At 48.7% G+C, this 16,609-nt stretch overlaps 2 protein-coding genes across 17 annotated transcripts in view; both read right to left on the reverse strand.

The window, feature by feature from the left end:
• Window positions 1-357: 357 nt before the first annotated feature.
• Window positions 358-8,799, reverse strand: LOC133352570 (protein max-like). 2 transcript variants are annotated; one of them, XM_061568299.1, is made up of 5 exons: window positions 8,654-8,799; window positions 5,814-5,843; window positions 3,516-3,623; window positions 2,301-2,424; window positions 358-1,234 (listed from the first exon to the last, which is right to left on the reverse strand). In XM_061568299.1, the coding sequence occupies exons 1-5, from the start codon at window positions 8,684-8,686 to the stop codon at window positions 1,047-1,049; spliced, it is 483 nt and encodes a 160-aa protein (XP_061424283.1). In that variant the 5' UTR covers window positions 8,687-8,799; the 3' UTR covers window positions 358-1,046. The 2 variants fall into 2 exon arrangements, with proteins under 2 accessions (XP_061424283.1, XP_061424282.1); XM_061568298.1 differs by having other exon boundaries at window positions 3,504-3,623.
• Window positions 8,800-11,130: 2,331 nt separating this feature from the next.
• The window catches only part of FUT8 (fucosyltransferase 8), a 377,522-nt gene continuing 372,043 nt past the window's right edge, over window positions 11,131-16,609 (reverse strand). For all 15 annotated transcript variants that reach the window (XM_061568642.1, XM_061568643.1, XM_061568644.1 and 12 more), the window contains one exon: window positions 11,131-16,181. In XM_061568642.1, coding sequence (XP_061424626.1) covers window positions 15,843-16,181 — 339 coding nt within the window. In that variant the 3' untranslated portion in view covers window positions 11,131-15,842. The remainder of the gene's footprint in view (window positions 16,182-16,609) is intronic.

Genomic DNA, 16,609 nt, shown 5'->3' on the forward strand with positions numbered 1-16,609 from the left:
GCCACCGAATAATGCATCTAGCTGGTGCCGACAAGTTTGCCTGCGAGTCGTGCATCGTTCCGCATGGATCTGGTGTAACTCGTACACCAATGGTTCTCGCCTTTGTCAGAGCGGGGGTTTGGTAATTACTGGCTCCTGGTTTTGCAGTCATGAGCTGCTCCGACTGTTGCCACTCTTATATCTGCGATGCTTGATATAGATGTGAAGACGGACTTGATACTCGCATGAACAACTCTTTTCTGCAAATTGAACTCTTCAATGCAGGAATACTGCCAACCATGGCAGATATGAGGCATTTCTACAGTACGGAGGTGTGCAGTGAATGTATACTCCCCGACAAAAGCACTCTGCCGGAGCTAAGATGGACACTACTTTTATTTTTAAATTTCATCTCGTATGCTGTTTTAATGTAAAATACATCAAAATATAATTCAGAACAATGCAAGAGAATTTTGGCAGCGAGTTGTTGAGTCCTTCTTAACAAAATGTGTGCGAGACATGATTGCGGATCAGTCACTTTATCCCCACGAAACCAAATGAAGCTAAAACATGGCTCTCCCCCCAGCTGATCTTATTTCTCAATGGAGATGAACTGGACAGAAGACTATGGAGGAAGGCTGCCACAAGAATAGTATATACAGCAAAGGGAAGGAATGGACTTAAGTTAATACATTTTTATAACCACAAAACATGGCTGCATAAAAAAAACCAAAGCTTTTGTAAACAAACATCATTCATGCACCATCCAAAACACACCAAATTATGTAGATCTGTTTACAACGGCTTCATGCCAAATATTTTTTTTTATAAATTGTAAAAGCTACGACTGATATTCAAGTAGCTTTATCGGCATCAAGAAAACTGTATTGCTTTGAAAAAGAAACACAAGAATTTAACTGAAGAATAAATTTGAAGTTAAAGAAGGACATGGGAGTGTTCATAAAATACCAGGTTTCAATTAAAAATCACCTTTTCCTTGGCCCCAGCATAACTTGAGCTAGTGGGTACAATAACAATTTCCCACCATGTGGACATTTTGAAGGCGATCAGCTTGGCTCCGTGCGCAGCTTCTTACGGCTCTGGAGCTCCTTGGGCTCTGCCTCGGAGTCGGAACTGGAAGATGCCTCCAACATCGCTGCAGAAGCCGCCCTCCCTTTCAGGCCAACGTAGCTGCCGCTGGGCGACGAGGTGCCAGCTTGCTGCTTTGACACTCTGGCCTTCTCCAGCGCTCGCACTGTTAACACACGACACACGAAGACTATATACTTTCACAAATAGGATCCATTTCTTAGCGCAAACCATAATTCACGTGTTAGGTCAGTATTGTTACGGCCACAATTTGGTTGGAAATCCATCCACCACCCGACATTATCCAAACATTAAATTGGTCGTATGTACAAGCTTTCAACAGGCCAAATACTATAGTTTGAGCTCACCTCAAAGTTGAAGACAATTCTTCAGGCAAATTGAGCATTATGTGTCGCTTGAAACTACACCAAGCATCTTCAGGAAAACCCAGGAAGCAAAGAAATAATCCAAGAAGCGAAAATGAAATCTGGCCAGGTCATTACATGGCTCAAGCCAAAGAATGAATGAATCATACGACTGGCTGCGAGAAACTACATCAAATATGTCGAGATCTTTAGCGAGACCCAGAATTCGTGCAGCGAGTGCCCATCACAAATCTCCAACACAATTTTAATAACACAAGAACATTATGACACTCACACATCCACAACAAAAAACTACATTTGTATGGAGAGCACTTGTTTCCGAGATGCGTGAACATCTGTAATTTGTTATAATTTCAACTCATCTATTTAATGATATTTAAAACATAGGTTGTTTTAACTGGCAATCTCATCTCGTGTAGTTTTTTTCTTACAGATATAAGTGAACAGAAACTTTTAACTGAGTTTTTACAAAAACACAATTATAATTTAGTTTTTACAAATTAGTGTGATGTAGTTTAGCAAAATTTCTTACTAAGACTTTGAGAATGCTCAGGTACCATAGCAATATATTATGCCTAGTGTAATTCAGTGTTTAGAAGGCAAGGATTAGCAGATCACGTTTGTTTTTGGAACTCCAAATCTTGCCGTAGCCACAAGGTGGCCAGATGTCAGCAAAGTGTAGTTAATGCAGGTGAGAACTCAAGAACTGTCGCATCTACAAGAGTGCCTTGAGTAACGGGGCTGGTAGCCAAGCTTTCATTCGGTAAACTATGAAACTCAAAAAAGTTAAGACCACACATCGCAAAAACAATCGTTCGCCATTTGTAAATTGTGAACTCCACACACCTTGTTGCTCTAGGAGTGAGTTCTGCTTTTTGAGGTCATCGATGTCTTGCTGGTGAGAGTTGTTTCTGCGTTTCATGTGCTGGATATAATCCGTCGCTTTGTTGAGAATCAGCGCACGGGAGGCCTGCAGTGAAATGCAATACGGCAGGCGGGACACACCGACAATAGAACCACAAACAGAATTAATACAAATGTCTTGTTTCGGAGAACTTCAGGCTAACTCAGGTGTACAAGCATAACCTGGCCCTACTCTACTGTTCCCGACTGTATTGTCCTTAATTGTTAATGCACTTACTCTGCCAGTGGATGGCGATCTTCTACCGTGTACAACAAAGCCCTCTGTGCCAACTCTGAGATCCCTAGGTTTGAGTTCAGGCTGCATGTGGTTATATTGGGTGGAGTGCAGTGCGAGTTCATGGTCTCAGTCCAGTCCCCCACATTACATTTTATTACAATATCGGGTTTGATGGTCATGTGACGAATCTCACTCTCGTTGGGCAGAGTAAGCAGTGCTGCCCTCGACTTGGTCTAAACCAGAGGCGACTGAGGGATCAGAGTTAATCCGTGGGTATTTACAGAAGACGAAAAGTTGGACTGCTTTGCGAGAGATCCCAAACTGATACTTTGTTTCAATACATCACGCCAATAGGTGAAATACAACTTGGAAAAAAATACAAGCATTAAGGATCGAGGACCAATCCACAGTTGACAAACGAATACGTGTAATTTTTTGTTGGAATTTTACATTCTTAAGTTTGGATAGGCAAAAACGCAGTGGTCACTTCAGGTAATTCCATAAAATGCCAACAAATAGATTAATGCGCATAAGTTTAGATAAGACCTAAGTTGGAGGATGTACCTTGATTTTTTAGGTTAGAGCATGTACCATTCAAGTGTAAGTTCAACTAAACGAATGGAACTGGACCGTTGTTTAATCAGAGCGGTGTTTAACCAACCACACTGCAGCTCACAACTCTTCTGCCGCTGCCACATCCCTCACACAATGCTCCACTGCGGACTTCCCTCCCATCGTCTCTCTCCCCACTCCAAGCCCTAATGATAACCTTGCTCAATGTCCATATACACGTGTCACACTCTTACCTATTCCAATTCTGATCGTGCCGTTTGCGACTGGTCACTCGATGTGTCTGTGGCCTTCGGGCCTGTGCTCGACAGTGTTTAGAAAAACCAAAAAACAATTACCCTGTGACAGACCTTTTCCCCTTGAATTGCGGGGATGGAGTCACGCAGACCATGGAAGCTATCTTTGATGTGGTCTCTCCTCTTGCGTTCCAATGCATTGTGGTGGGCCCGCTTATCTGCCTGGGCACAACGAAATAAGCAGAAATATGCCATGCACAGTTCTTGAATAATACAGTTTATGAAAACCGTTAAGTTGTATAAAATAAAATCATCTTGGTTAAAAAAAGAAAGTATTTAACAGCATCTAGACAAAACTATTTAGAACCAGGAATAGCGATTTTAACCAAACTGTTTTACAAGGGAAAAAAACACGTACAGTATACACACCATATTCACACGCACCATACACACAGCCACAAAGAAATCCTTGATCACAAAGCCGTGCGCACACACATACGGTCACCCATACAAAGATAGACACTCACTGGATATTATGTACTGCATTTCCTGTCTATGCATGTATTTAGTAAATCTAACCTTCTTTAAGACCGTTTTATTTAAATTAATAAAAACTTTTTTTTGGTTAACCCAAACTGAACTGGAAATAATCAGTTTGACTGCTTCTCAGATATTTTAAACATTAACAAAAATACGTAAACCAGTCACTCTAGTTTAATATGTCCATAGTGATGTGCCCAAATATGTATCTTATGTTTACTATGTACACACTGACATTTCTGTTTACCTGCAACAGATATAAAATTGCTCGTGTACATAAAATGTGTAGATCGGATTAGAAATCGCAATCAGTGGATCTAGGGAAATTACAGCAACGGCGGCAATTCACCGATTTTAGAAGAAAAAAAGTGTTGGTCCTGTATCTAGTTTCATGGCTATGTAACTGCAGTCCAGCTTGGCTGCAGCCTCTACCCTTAATTTAGACCAGAGGTCCAGCAAACCAAAATAAGAGCGCCATTTTTTCAAAATTCGGAAAAAAACCCTCAATATTTCAAGAGTTGCAATGCAATGTGAACACGAGACGGTGGCCTTTAATAAATGTCACGAAGCAGTCCTTAGGAGAGCCAGTTTGCCGACCCCTGGTCTAGACATTCCACCCAACATACACCCGCATGTATGCAAGTGACATGCCAATGGCTCAACTGTGCCAGGTGTGTTAAGTCATAACTCGAAATAAAAACCACTCGTTCGAGGCTGCCTGTACATCACATCCTATGTTGTTTGCAACCTGCGGAAAGGGTTTTCCGCACGCAGAAGACGGTAAACGTGGCACATTCCTTGCAGAGTTTCATCCACTTTTTTCTGCGATCATGGCACATGGCAGAACTGGTGCTGAATGGGTCATCATAACACCCACGCAGTGGTGCGAAACGGGTTTCCGTGTGCCGGTGATGCCGACCACGAAGCGAGTCGCGTTCACCTGCCTTGGCAAAAGTTGCACCTTGGCCCCAGTGTACTTCCTTCACGCCGGAATGTGTCGCGATGAATATCAGAAAACGTTCCCGTCGCTATTTACCTCAAAACGCAGCCAAACGCGTCATAAAAGTTTCCGCCAAGTACGTTAACCGATGCCCCCAAGTACAAAGGCAGGTTATGAGCTCTTACCTGGTTAAAGAGGAAATGCTCCTTTAAGAGAAAAACATCAAGTTATTACGGTATTCTACTTAATTTACCGCGAGTCTTAGTATATATGTATATATGTAAATTATTACGGTAATAAAATACGCCCAGTAGAAATTGTGTACTCAAATCACAAAGTGATTGTTTTAACATTTTAATCTGGGCACCCAAGGTTAACTTGATGATAAAGCCACAGGCCCTGTGGTTTAATCTTACCCAGTAAACTCGGAAGACGTGCCCGGTCAATGGTGGCCCCCTACGATACAATAACTCCACCGACAGCACAGCCTACCGTGCCAACTGTGTGCACGATACACACTGCTGCTGCTGCTGCCCGCATGGCCAGTTCACATTTCAAATCGGGCTGCGTGTCACAGCTGTCAAAGCCCTCGACTGACTTCAAATCCCAGCGCATCAAGTCCACCGGGGCTGGAATTGGTGGACGCCTTTAGTTTTCAGACTATCGAAGCAAATTAAATTATCACACCTGGTTAAACAAATATAAACTTGAAAACATGAAGAGCTAACACTGAAATACTAACTTCAGAATATGAACAATGTATTACTCAAGCGACGTAAAAATAGCGGGAACAATAACCCTGAAACAGTGACAATGGCGTGAGTATGAGGTCAGGTCTGGACACTGGGCCCTGATACATCCCAAACCCTGGAGCCGCTCCTGGCCCCCAAAGGGGCCGCTCCACGCCGTTGTGTGGCCACACAGGCGCTCACCGTGTTCTGGAACCTGGAGCACTGATCATCCTGCAGAACAAACACACGCACACACGCAAACACGTGAAACACGCATGCACACAGACACGTGAAACACAGAATCAGAATATGTATTTATCATGGAGGAATCTGATGAGCAATAAAGCTCTTTTTCACAGATTTCCAGTAAGAACGTTACAACAATATGAAAACAAAGTACCAGAAAGGTGTAAAAAAAATCGCCCAAACACGAACAAATAAACCAAGCCCACGAGGTATTAAGTTATTTTTCAGAAGCGACCTGGTCACACAAGTTAGCTCAACAAAGTAGTCCATCATTTGGACATAGATAGCAGCTAAATAACTAAATAATCTCAATTGAATGTTTTGAAATGTGGAGGGAATAACCAGAGGACCCAGAGAAAAAAGAGATATCACACGACCACGGGGAAAGAGACACGCAAACTCCAAATACACAGCAGGCGTCAGGGTCGGGGATAGAACCCCCGACCTCCTGTGTACCGAGCGAGCTAGTTAACATCTCACCACCGTGAAACACAGACAGAGGCACGTGAAACACACGAACACACAGACACACGTGAACCACACAAACACACACGTGAACCACACACACGAACACACAGACACACGTGAACCACACAAACACACACGTGAACCACACACACGAACACACAGACACACGTGAACCACACACACGAACACAGACACACGTGAACCACACACACGAACACACAGACACACGTGAAACCTACACACACAGACACACGTGAAACACACAAACGTGAACCACACACACGAACACACAGACAGACACGTGAAACACACGAACACACAGACACACGTGAAACACACAAACACACGTGAACCACACAAACGAACACACAGACACACGTGAAATACACGAACACATAGACACACGTGAAACATACACACACAGACACACGTGAACAACACACACACACAGACACACGTGAAACACACACACGAACACACAGACAGACACGTGAACAACGCACACACACAGACACACGTGAAACACACGAACACACAGACACACGTGAAACACACGAACACACAGACACACGTGAAACACACACAGACAGACACGTGAACAACACACACACACAGACACACGTGAAACACACGAACACACAGACACACGTGAAACACACGAACACACAGACACACGTGAAACACACGAACACACAGACACACGTGAAACATACACACACAGACAGACACACACAGACAGACACACGTGAACAACACACACACACAGACACACGTGAAACACACACACACACGTGACACACGTGAACCACCCACTCACGTGAACCACCCACTCACGTGAACCACCCACTCACGTGAACCACCCACTCACGTGAACCACCCACTCACGTGAACCACCCACTCACGTGAACCACCCACTCACGTGAACCACCCACACTCACTCACGTGACCACACACACACGTGAACCACCCACACTCACTCACGTGACCACCCACACACGTGAACCACCCACACTCACTCACGTGACCACACACACGTGAACCACCCACACACACACACGTGAACCACCCACACTCACTCACGTGGCCACACACACGTGAACCACCCACACACACACACGTGAACCACCCACACTCACTCACGTGACCACACACACGTGAACCACCCACACACACACACACGTGAACCACCCACACTCACTCACGTGACCACACACACGTGAACCACCCACACACACACACGTGAACCACCCACACTCACTCACGTGACCACCCACACACACACACGTGAACCACCCACACTCACTCACGTGACCACACACACGTGAACCAACCACACACACACGTGAACCACCCACACTCACTCACGTGACCACCCACACACACACACGTGAACCACCCACACTCACTCACGTGACCACACACACGTGAACCACACACACACACACGTGAACCACCCACACACACACGTGAACCACCCACACTCACTCACGTGACCACACACACGTGAACCACCCACACACACACACGTGAACCACCCACACGTGAACCACCCACACACACACACGTGAACCACCCACACTCACTCACGTGACCACACACACGTGAACCACCCACACTCACTCACGTGACCACCCACACTCACTCACGTGACCACACACACGTGAACCACCCACACACACACGTGAACCACCCACACTCACTCACGTGAACCACCCACACACTCACGTGAACCACCCACAGACACACGTGAACCGCCCACAGACACGTTAATCACGAACAAAACAGAAGTGGGCGGAGACACTTAGAGACAAGAGGGGCGAGACGGACACGTGAAACACAGGGCGCGTGAAGCAGGAAATAGACGCACGCGCAGACAAAGACAGACGCACATGGAAAAACACTGCCACGTGAAAACACGCGCACGCGAAACATACAACGGGGACCCACGCGAATGAACCGCACAGCCCACAGCAAAACAAGCAGCACGTGAAATACACAAGCCACGCACACGGGCACGTGTACCAGGAAACAGACACGCGCAACACAAAAGCCAGACACACGGGACACCCGCGAAACACAAAATACGGACACGTGAAACGCTTGACGCACGCGGACAACAAAAACACGCGGACAACAAAAACACGCGCGGTCACGTAACACACACGCGGTCACGTCGCGCGCGGCGTGGCTGAGGGAGCGTGGCAGGCGCCGCGCTCCCTCAGAGTCGGTGCGAGCGAGCGGGGGGGGGGGGGCGAGTGAGCGGAGTGAGGGGAGTGCGTGGAGGGGCGAGTGAGGGGAGTGCGTGGAGGGGGGCCCCGGCTCCTCACGTCGCTGTCGAACTCGTCGTCGATGTCGCTCATGGCGCGCGCGGGGCGACGGGGCGCGTGGTGCGCGGAGCACGAGGCGCGGCCTCGTCACGTGACCGGCCTTTTGCACCGGAAGCAGAACGCGCGCGGGCAGCCCTCGCGCCCCGCCTCTTCCGCTTCACCCCCCCCGCCCCCCCGCCCGCTCCAAACGCGCGCGCTCAGGCGCCCCGCCCTCCGAGAGTGAGGCCGCGCCCCCCGCTTCGCCCCCCCCCACGCTTTGCCCCCCCCCCACGCTTCGCCCCACCCCCCACGCTTCGCCCCCCCCCCACGCTTCGCCCCCCCCCCCCACGCTTCGCCCCCCCCCACGCTTCGCCCCCCCCCCACGCTTCGCCCCCCCCCCACGCTTCGCCCCCTCCCACGCTTCGCCCCCCCCCCACGCTTCGCCCCCCCCCCACGCTTCGCCCCCCTCCCACGCCTCGCACCGTGCTCAGCTTGCGCGCCCACGTGCACCCCCCTCGCCCAAGTGCACTGCCCCCATCGAGTGGAGTGGGCCCCCTCTGTGCTGTCACCCCCACTCCCCGCAATGCCCCGCCCCCTTTCCGGATACCCCGCCCCCCTTCACCCGGTGCCCCGCCCCCTTCCTTCGCGCCCCGCCCCCCGTCTCGCCCACTTGGCCCGTCCCCTCTCGTCCACGTGCAGCGCCCCCCCCCTCTCGCCCGACAAGGCCCCCGCTGCTTCCTCTGTGCTGTCACTCTCCCCGGGGCCCCGCCCCTTTCCCCGGTGCCCCGCCCCTTTACTTAGTGCCCGCCCCTTTCCCCGGTGCCCCGCCCCTTTACTTAGTGCCCCGCCCCTTTCCCCGGTGCCCCGCCCCTTTACTTAGTGCCCCGCCCCTCGTCAGGAGTCGATTTGCACCCTCGACCCACCGGCTGCGACTCAACTTTGGGTCGCGATTCTCACGACTCGCGTCGTCTTCGCCGTCGTGGTGACGCTACAATCCACAGCGGTGCGCGCGCACACACGAGCGACTTACCAATCTCAACTCATCGATTACGACACCCACAATATAATGCGGTGTGAGGATGGGCGCGTAATCGAGTACTCGTTAGTCAGCGATGCCCAACTGTGATCGCCCTCGGCGTGCAACGATTGCATCGCTTCGTCTCAGCGGTGGACGTCCTCCCCTGGGGCGCCTCCTCTCCCCTGGGGCGCCTCCTCTCCCCTGGGGCGCCTTCTCTCCCCTGGGGCGCCTCCTCTCCCCTGGGGCGCCTCCTCTCCCCTGGGGCGCCTCCTCTCCCCTGGGGCGCCTCCTCTCCCCTGGGGCGCCTCCTCTCCCCTGGGGCGCCTTCTCTCCCCTGGGGCGCCTTCTCTCCCCTAGGGCGCCTTCTCTCCCCTGGGGCGCCTCCTCTCGCCTTTGGCTGCTCGCTCGACGAGTCCCAGACTCGAGACGATCGCCTCTCAGTGTCGCCGAGAGGACGGGGGGCGGCTGCCACCCCAATGGGTGACGGGCGCAGGCTGTCATTGTGGTGGATGTAATTGTTGATAGTGGCTGTAATTGTGCTGGCTGTATTTGTTGATAGTGGCTGTAATTGTGCTGGCTGTAATTGTTGATAGTGGCTGTAATTGTGCTGGCTGTATTTGTTGATAGTGGCTGTAATTGTGCTGGCTGTATTTGTGGTGGATGTAATTGTGCTGGTGGATATAATTGTTGATAGTGGCTGTAATTGTGCTGGCTGTATTTGTGGTGGATGTAATTGTGCTGGTGGATGTAATTGGTGGAGGTGGTGGCTGTAATTGTGAATGGGACGGTGCCGGCGCCGTATCAACAAGGAAGCCCCCCCCGCCACCCCTTGCCCAGGGCACCAACATGTCCAGTTCAGGGCCATGCCGATCAACGCCCTCTCGTGGCGAGTCCTGTCCAAAGCCCATTTCACAGAACTACGTTGACAAGATCGGCAATCACGGGAACTCGGTGTTTTTAAATGTTGGACATTTTGACACCGGGTGGGTAGAGGTCGGAAATTGCTGTCTGCAAAACTCCATTTTGACTTTATAGTTTACAACCTAATTCTAGATTTGAAGAGCTTGTCTCTTGGATTTTTCCTCTCTTGATACAGTAAATTTAGCTGTGACGGTCCCACCTGATGACGGAGACTTGTGTTGCCTCCGAAACGTCGTGATTTATTATTTTATTTCTATTATTTTTATACCTACGTGACTTTACCGAAAAAGCCTAAGATTAGTTTACAACTTGACAATAAACACATTTGGTTGAGGTGGTGGTGGTAGTAGTGATGGGACCAGCAGTAGCCCTCACATCCCCGGGGGGTTTAGCCAGCAACAAGTTTGGGACGTGGCAGAAGTGGCGTCGGCCGTGATAACCTCTTGACCTAATTTCAGACTCGCACAGGAAAGGTTCATCCGTCTGAAATGTAGACAATTGCCACGCAGCCAACATACAGCGTTGGGGCAAAAAGCAAACCCACCGTCACACACAGCCTGTTTAACTTATTTAATTTTTCACCAAGACATGAAAAAATCACGTTCTATTCGATAGCACAGAAAAATCATAGTGGAATCATTTAAAATAAAAGTAGAATTTACACAGAGGAAAACATTAATTTTGCAGCAATGACAATTATCATGAACGTTCCCCTTTGTACAGTGACCCTTGGACCGGCATTTGGGTGGGTTTCAAATGTAGATATACAGGCCAGAAAGTAGCAAAGGTTACAAAATGCATCCAGGAAATAGAACCGAGCGAGGTGTGTATATTTGGTGACTGTTGGACGGCATGTCATTGCACTGGGACACGCAGGTCTGGTCTAATTCTGAACAACAATGACGCAACAACACTCAAGTGTAGCTTCTGCAATGTAATTGTGCAAAACTAGTACAAAAATAAATGCCAATATTGGAGCAAGTCCATTAGCTATAACATTTTTAGCTGGCATATTTGAAGCGCCAAGCGGTTTGGAAAGTGTTTGCGGCAGCACGGTAAGAGAAGCAGATTTTAAAAAGGTTCCCTTGTGTTATTTATAGACATCACCACTTCAGATGGAAACATGTGAACCTCATGGCGGTAACCCGGGGTACCATAGTACCCCGGCTCTCGCATAATATCCGTGATGCAGTCACTGTTAGTCTGCTGATGGTCGGCGATGCGCCAATCGACTCATCTCGACGAGCTGTACACGATGCACCACTACGGTGCGTACCGCGAGCGTTCAGGGTTTCGGCGCAATCGTCCTCGCTGCGTTTCGACATCGCGGAGCGAAGTACACCCCTGGAAAAAAAAGTGTCCTAGAAATGCAAGATTTAATTGCCTCGGCCATGTTGTATTATTTGGCACCCCGGGGTACCGCCATAAGGATCACATGCAGACGCAACCTTGTGCCAACAGAAAAAAAACATTTCAGTGAATGTCAGCAGCACTCGAAGGCTGCCTGCGGCCACACTTCGGCTGTACGAATATTGTTGTACTTCAGTTTCTAGTGTTATTTAGGCGTCCGGGTAATAAATGGGGTCGATGCGGTTTACTCGAGAAACAGCTCATGCTCTTACGTAAAATGCTGCATGATTTAAGTGTTCAATACAAGTCAAAGTGATTTCCTGCTCATCTCCTGTTTACAGCCCGGAACCAGTGCTGGAGGGGGGGGGGTCTATCCATATGACAGCCACCGTCGACTTCCCCACAAAGTGGTACTTTATTTTATTGACTCGGAGAGATGATGGGCCGGCTCAATCCCCAGAGACGCTCACTCTACCATTGAGCCACCTGGCCTTTGAAATCATATTTAATCTAAATCTAGTCCTACTCAGCAGTAGTTGGAATGCACTTATAGCCTCAATTTTAAAAGTGCCAATTGAAACACTCCAGACTTGCTGAAACATCTGAATGGGTAATTTTGCACTGATTAATGCGTTTTACCTGGAATGGGGAAGTTAACTCGTTAGAATAAATCTTTAACATAAAATATGATTACAGAGTTATTATTTGTGGCGCAACAAATCTAAGCACGTTTGAATGCATTGAAATATTTCCAATTATTAAAGTTTACGTGAATTAGGTGGCGTTTTAACTTGCTATTAAAAACTGCAATTGATTTAATATCAATATATTTACAATTATTGTGTTTCTGATAACATCCATTTTTTAGCCCGTCAAAAATGATTGTTCACATTTATTTGAGGCCTCCGATGACAGAATCGTGGAACAAATGCATATTTTTCTTGTTTTAAGCTATGAACCAGGTATGCTAACCATGCTTACATGACCGAGTGTCTTTGTTGCAGACTTCCTAATATAAGTGTACAGCTTTAGAGGCGATGATCTGTGCTACAGGTGTTGAACAAAGAGCACGCAAAATAAAATCAAAGTGGTGAAGAGAGATGCAGTCGAGATTCGTTCTTGCTGAAGGTATTGCGCGTGAGTTATCCCTGGCCAGGTTGGTGAGAACAATTCTTGTACAAGACAACCAACTCCTGCAGGGACGATTACAATTCTGGAGAATATGTGGATGTTCTGTGGGAGGACTGTCACGTGTGACTAGTGACGACGGAGGGGGAATTGGAGCATTCAATAGTTTGTTACGGAGAGTGAAATAGGCTCCGGGCAACTTGAGTAAAATTAAACAGAGTCCAAGTACTGCTCTTATCCTCCAAACAATGTAGATTGCTCAGATCTTTAATGCCTGGTTAGGATAACCATGAAGATAACATAATTGTTTAAATAACAAATTAGGAGAAATAAAATCATCAGTGAATGTAATTGTCTATTGGCAACACAAACCAAAAGTCTTGTGAAGGTGGAGCACATTAAACGAGATTCTCATTGTTACCGAATGGCTAAATTGTTCTTGCACAAGGTCACATTTCTATGTTGCAACGAGGAGTCAATCGTGCTGCACCTCCAGGACCACTGCACAATGGTCTCGATGGGCCCAGGTCGGGCCCAGGTCAGGCCCAGGTCAGGGCCCAGCTGAGGCCTTTGTGTGACTCGTCTCCTGTGTCAACAATTGCTCCTGAACTCTTTTCCTGCCCTTAGCAGGAGGAGGGAAAGAGCATACACGTTTTAACTTACGCTTGTGTGAGGTAAACACGCGCTTAAAATATATGTTGCCTTTTTTTCTGAACCAAGACACATTCCGAAAAGTGAAGTGAAGCGAAGCGAGGGACACCTCGACTATACATCCCATTATCAAGTTTCTCCCCACCCCACCCGCTGCGACGTCTGGTTCTGAGAGCGGCCAAGGGTGACATTGTGCAAACGTGCTTCTTTTGAGAGGGAGCCACGTGGCCTGGGAAATCGATGGGGGTTTGGTGCCGGGGTCGACCCAGTGAGGCCGCGGCGTGGTACTTGGGGCCAAGGTCACGCGCCGAGCTCGCTAACTCGGCTTGCTCGCTTCCCTCTTGCCGTCAGAAATGACGCAGCGGTGTAAACGTGCCGGCACTTCTCACAACGCCCAATGCTGGTGCCGGCACGATGAGAAAAGCTCCTATTCTACGATATTTCCACAGAGGGGAAACTGAGAGTGAACGTGAGCTGTACGACGAACAGCTTTCATATTGGGACTTCAATATTTACATTTTGACCATTAAATGCGGTATAAGTAGCACTATGAATCATTCATTCAGCATAAAGTTTAGTCGGCCCTTAGAGAGAACCACACATTCTCAACAACTTACCCATTATCAAGCACAAATGGATATCCATGACTACAGATAGGACTTTCTTAATTTTTGAAATATACAGTAATGTCTGTTCCCATTTGATTGGAATTAGTTGGGCAAAAGAGTGGATATTGTTTCGGTTGTATATTTAGGAAATTTTGCAAACAAATGATTCTCCCGTGTTAATTTCGCCAGTGAAAGAAAGAATTAACAACGGTAACCTCCTAACCTGCAGTCCTTCGCAGCGAGCCCGAGACAGTGGCTCTGTCGGGCATTGCACGTAAATCCATTCTCTTTTTGCAGCTGCTAAAGATGGCACTTTAAGGCTGAACAAATGCTGTGTAAAAGGCCACAGAAAATATTGAGCAGGCTGTAGTACGATGTCCTCAAACGGTGACTTCAAACACCTTTAACCAAACCAAAGACTACTCAACTTGCCAAAACGGATCAAACTGTTACACCAGACAAGTTGGGGACACCTCTTTTGCACGTGGCTCGTCGAACGCCGGATCCGGCCAAGGCAAAGTTCCACGAGGGAGAAGACAACCGATCGAGGGGAAACGCCGCGCAGTCACGACCCCGCTGCCTCTGCTTCTTTTGTCCGTGCTGTGGCGATACTTGCCGGAATCGGGAGGAGCGCGTGTGTCGGATTGCTCGCAGACATCTCGCACAAGTACAAAATTGAGGTAATGTTCTCATGATGAATGTGTGCTTTAGAAGGATTACGATCTATAATCGGGCAAAGTAGCGAGCTGGTTTCTCCTGATCAGGCTGTATTAGGCCCAGGTGAAGGACTATTTGGACGTGCGGGCTCCCACCACGGAGGGAGTGCGTCACGTCTGCTCCCACACGTCTCTCACCACACGTCTCCCACACGAATGCACCCACCCCGCCTGCTTGCCTTGCGACACAGTCGGACACCCAGGCAGCCTGCCAGCTGCACCCTGAGGTACTCTCTCTGCCTTGAACTTAACAACAAAACCCAAAGTGTTGGAGATGCATGGTGTTTGATAAAGGAATGTAACAAGTTTACAAGCCCAGAAAATGATCTACCCTTCCAACACACCGCCCCCCATCCCTCACGTAACACAAGACAGCCAGGTTAAAGCTTTACAGAGACAGTTCTCGACAAAAAAAAAACAAATAACAGTGAACCACAAACAACCTAACTGTTTAAGTGGCAATTCCGGAGCTGCACTTTGCACTCGTGATTATAAAGGCTGAAAAATTACTTCCCAATGCTCATCAGTCTTGTCACAAATGCAAATCGCCTGGCGCGCTTACCACAAGACAAACTCTTGCCTGAAGACTGCCAATGAAATACAAAGCAATAGCAAGTAAACAGCATCGCCAGCAGTAGTTTATTTCTTCATTTCATGGTAGTCTTTTGTTTAAATTCATTCATAGAATGCAGTCTCTCCCGTCTGTCTTTTGATTCTTCAATTACAACTCGCGATTCCGGGTAACGCAGTCTCTCTCGCTGCTGCTGCTGGACGGTGACGGTCCCCCCCCCCAACCCCCCCCCCTTGTAGCTCGACTGCTAGTGCTGCTTTTGCAGACGTATCCGGTCGGCCTCGGGGTAGGAGGGGTACTTGACGACCTCCACCCTCTCCTGCACCTTGTAGGAGGGGTAGAGTCCCGTTTGGCCCGTGCGACGGTTCACCCCCTTGGAGTATCCGTCCCAGTGGTTACCCGCCACTCCCACGGTGTCGCCCGGCTCCAGGGCGATCTCGTCGGGCGAGCGCGGCTCGTGCCGGTAGACCGCCGCCTGGTTGTGGGCGTTCTGCCCCCCGAAGTAGTAGATGTCGTCGAGCGAACGGAACGAGGCGGACGCGTCCGTGTGCAGGGTCTGCATGATCTCGTACGCCACGCGGCACACCTGTGGTAGCAAAAACAACAACGGCGACATGAATACATAAGCAGACAATATTGCCTTCCTCTCATGTCTGATCCTCTATGTGTAAAGTAAAAAGGATTATATTTTTACGCTCATCGGCCCCACGCAGCCTTCTGCAAGTGAATTCTTTCAGGAGCACTGGCTCAATACTCAGGACCTCTGGACCGGTGTTGACACGTAGCATCTCATCAGTAAGTTCGTAGTCACAAGAAAACATCAGCAGGAGGGCGGAAGGAAAGCAGCCTCAAAGCAGCGTTTGTGAAGCGACTGTGGAATTGACAAGCGCTTAGTTCTGTTGACCTGCCTTAGTAGTCCGGTGCCAGTCTTTGCAACCCCACAGTCCTGCGTTGTACAAATCCACCCAGCCTCTGTAGACGAGGAGCCGATTTCATCGTTCCGTCTCCTTGGCG

Source organism: Lethenteron reissneri, chromosome 41 (genome assembly GCF_015708825.2).
Source record: "Lethenteron reissneri isolate LAM-NWPU_2019-01 chromosome 41, ASM1570882v1, whole genome shotgun sequence".
NCBI classification, from domain to species: Eukaryota; Metazoa; Chordata; class Hyperoartia; order Petromyzontiformes; family Petromyzontidae; genus Lethenteron; species Lethenteron reissneri.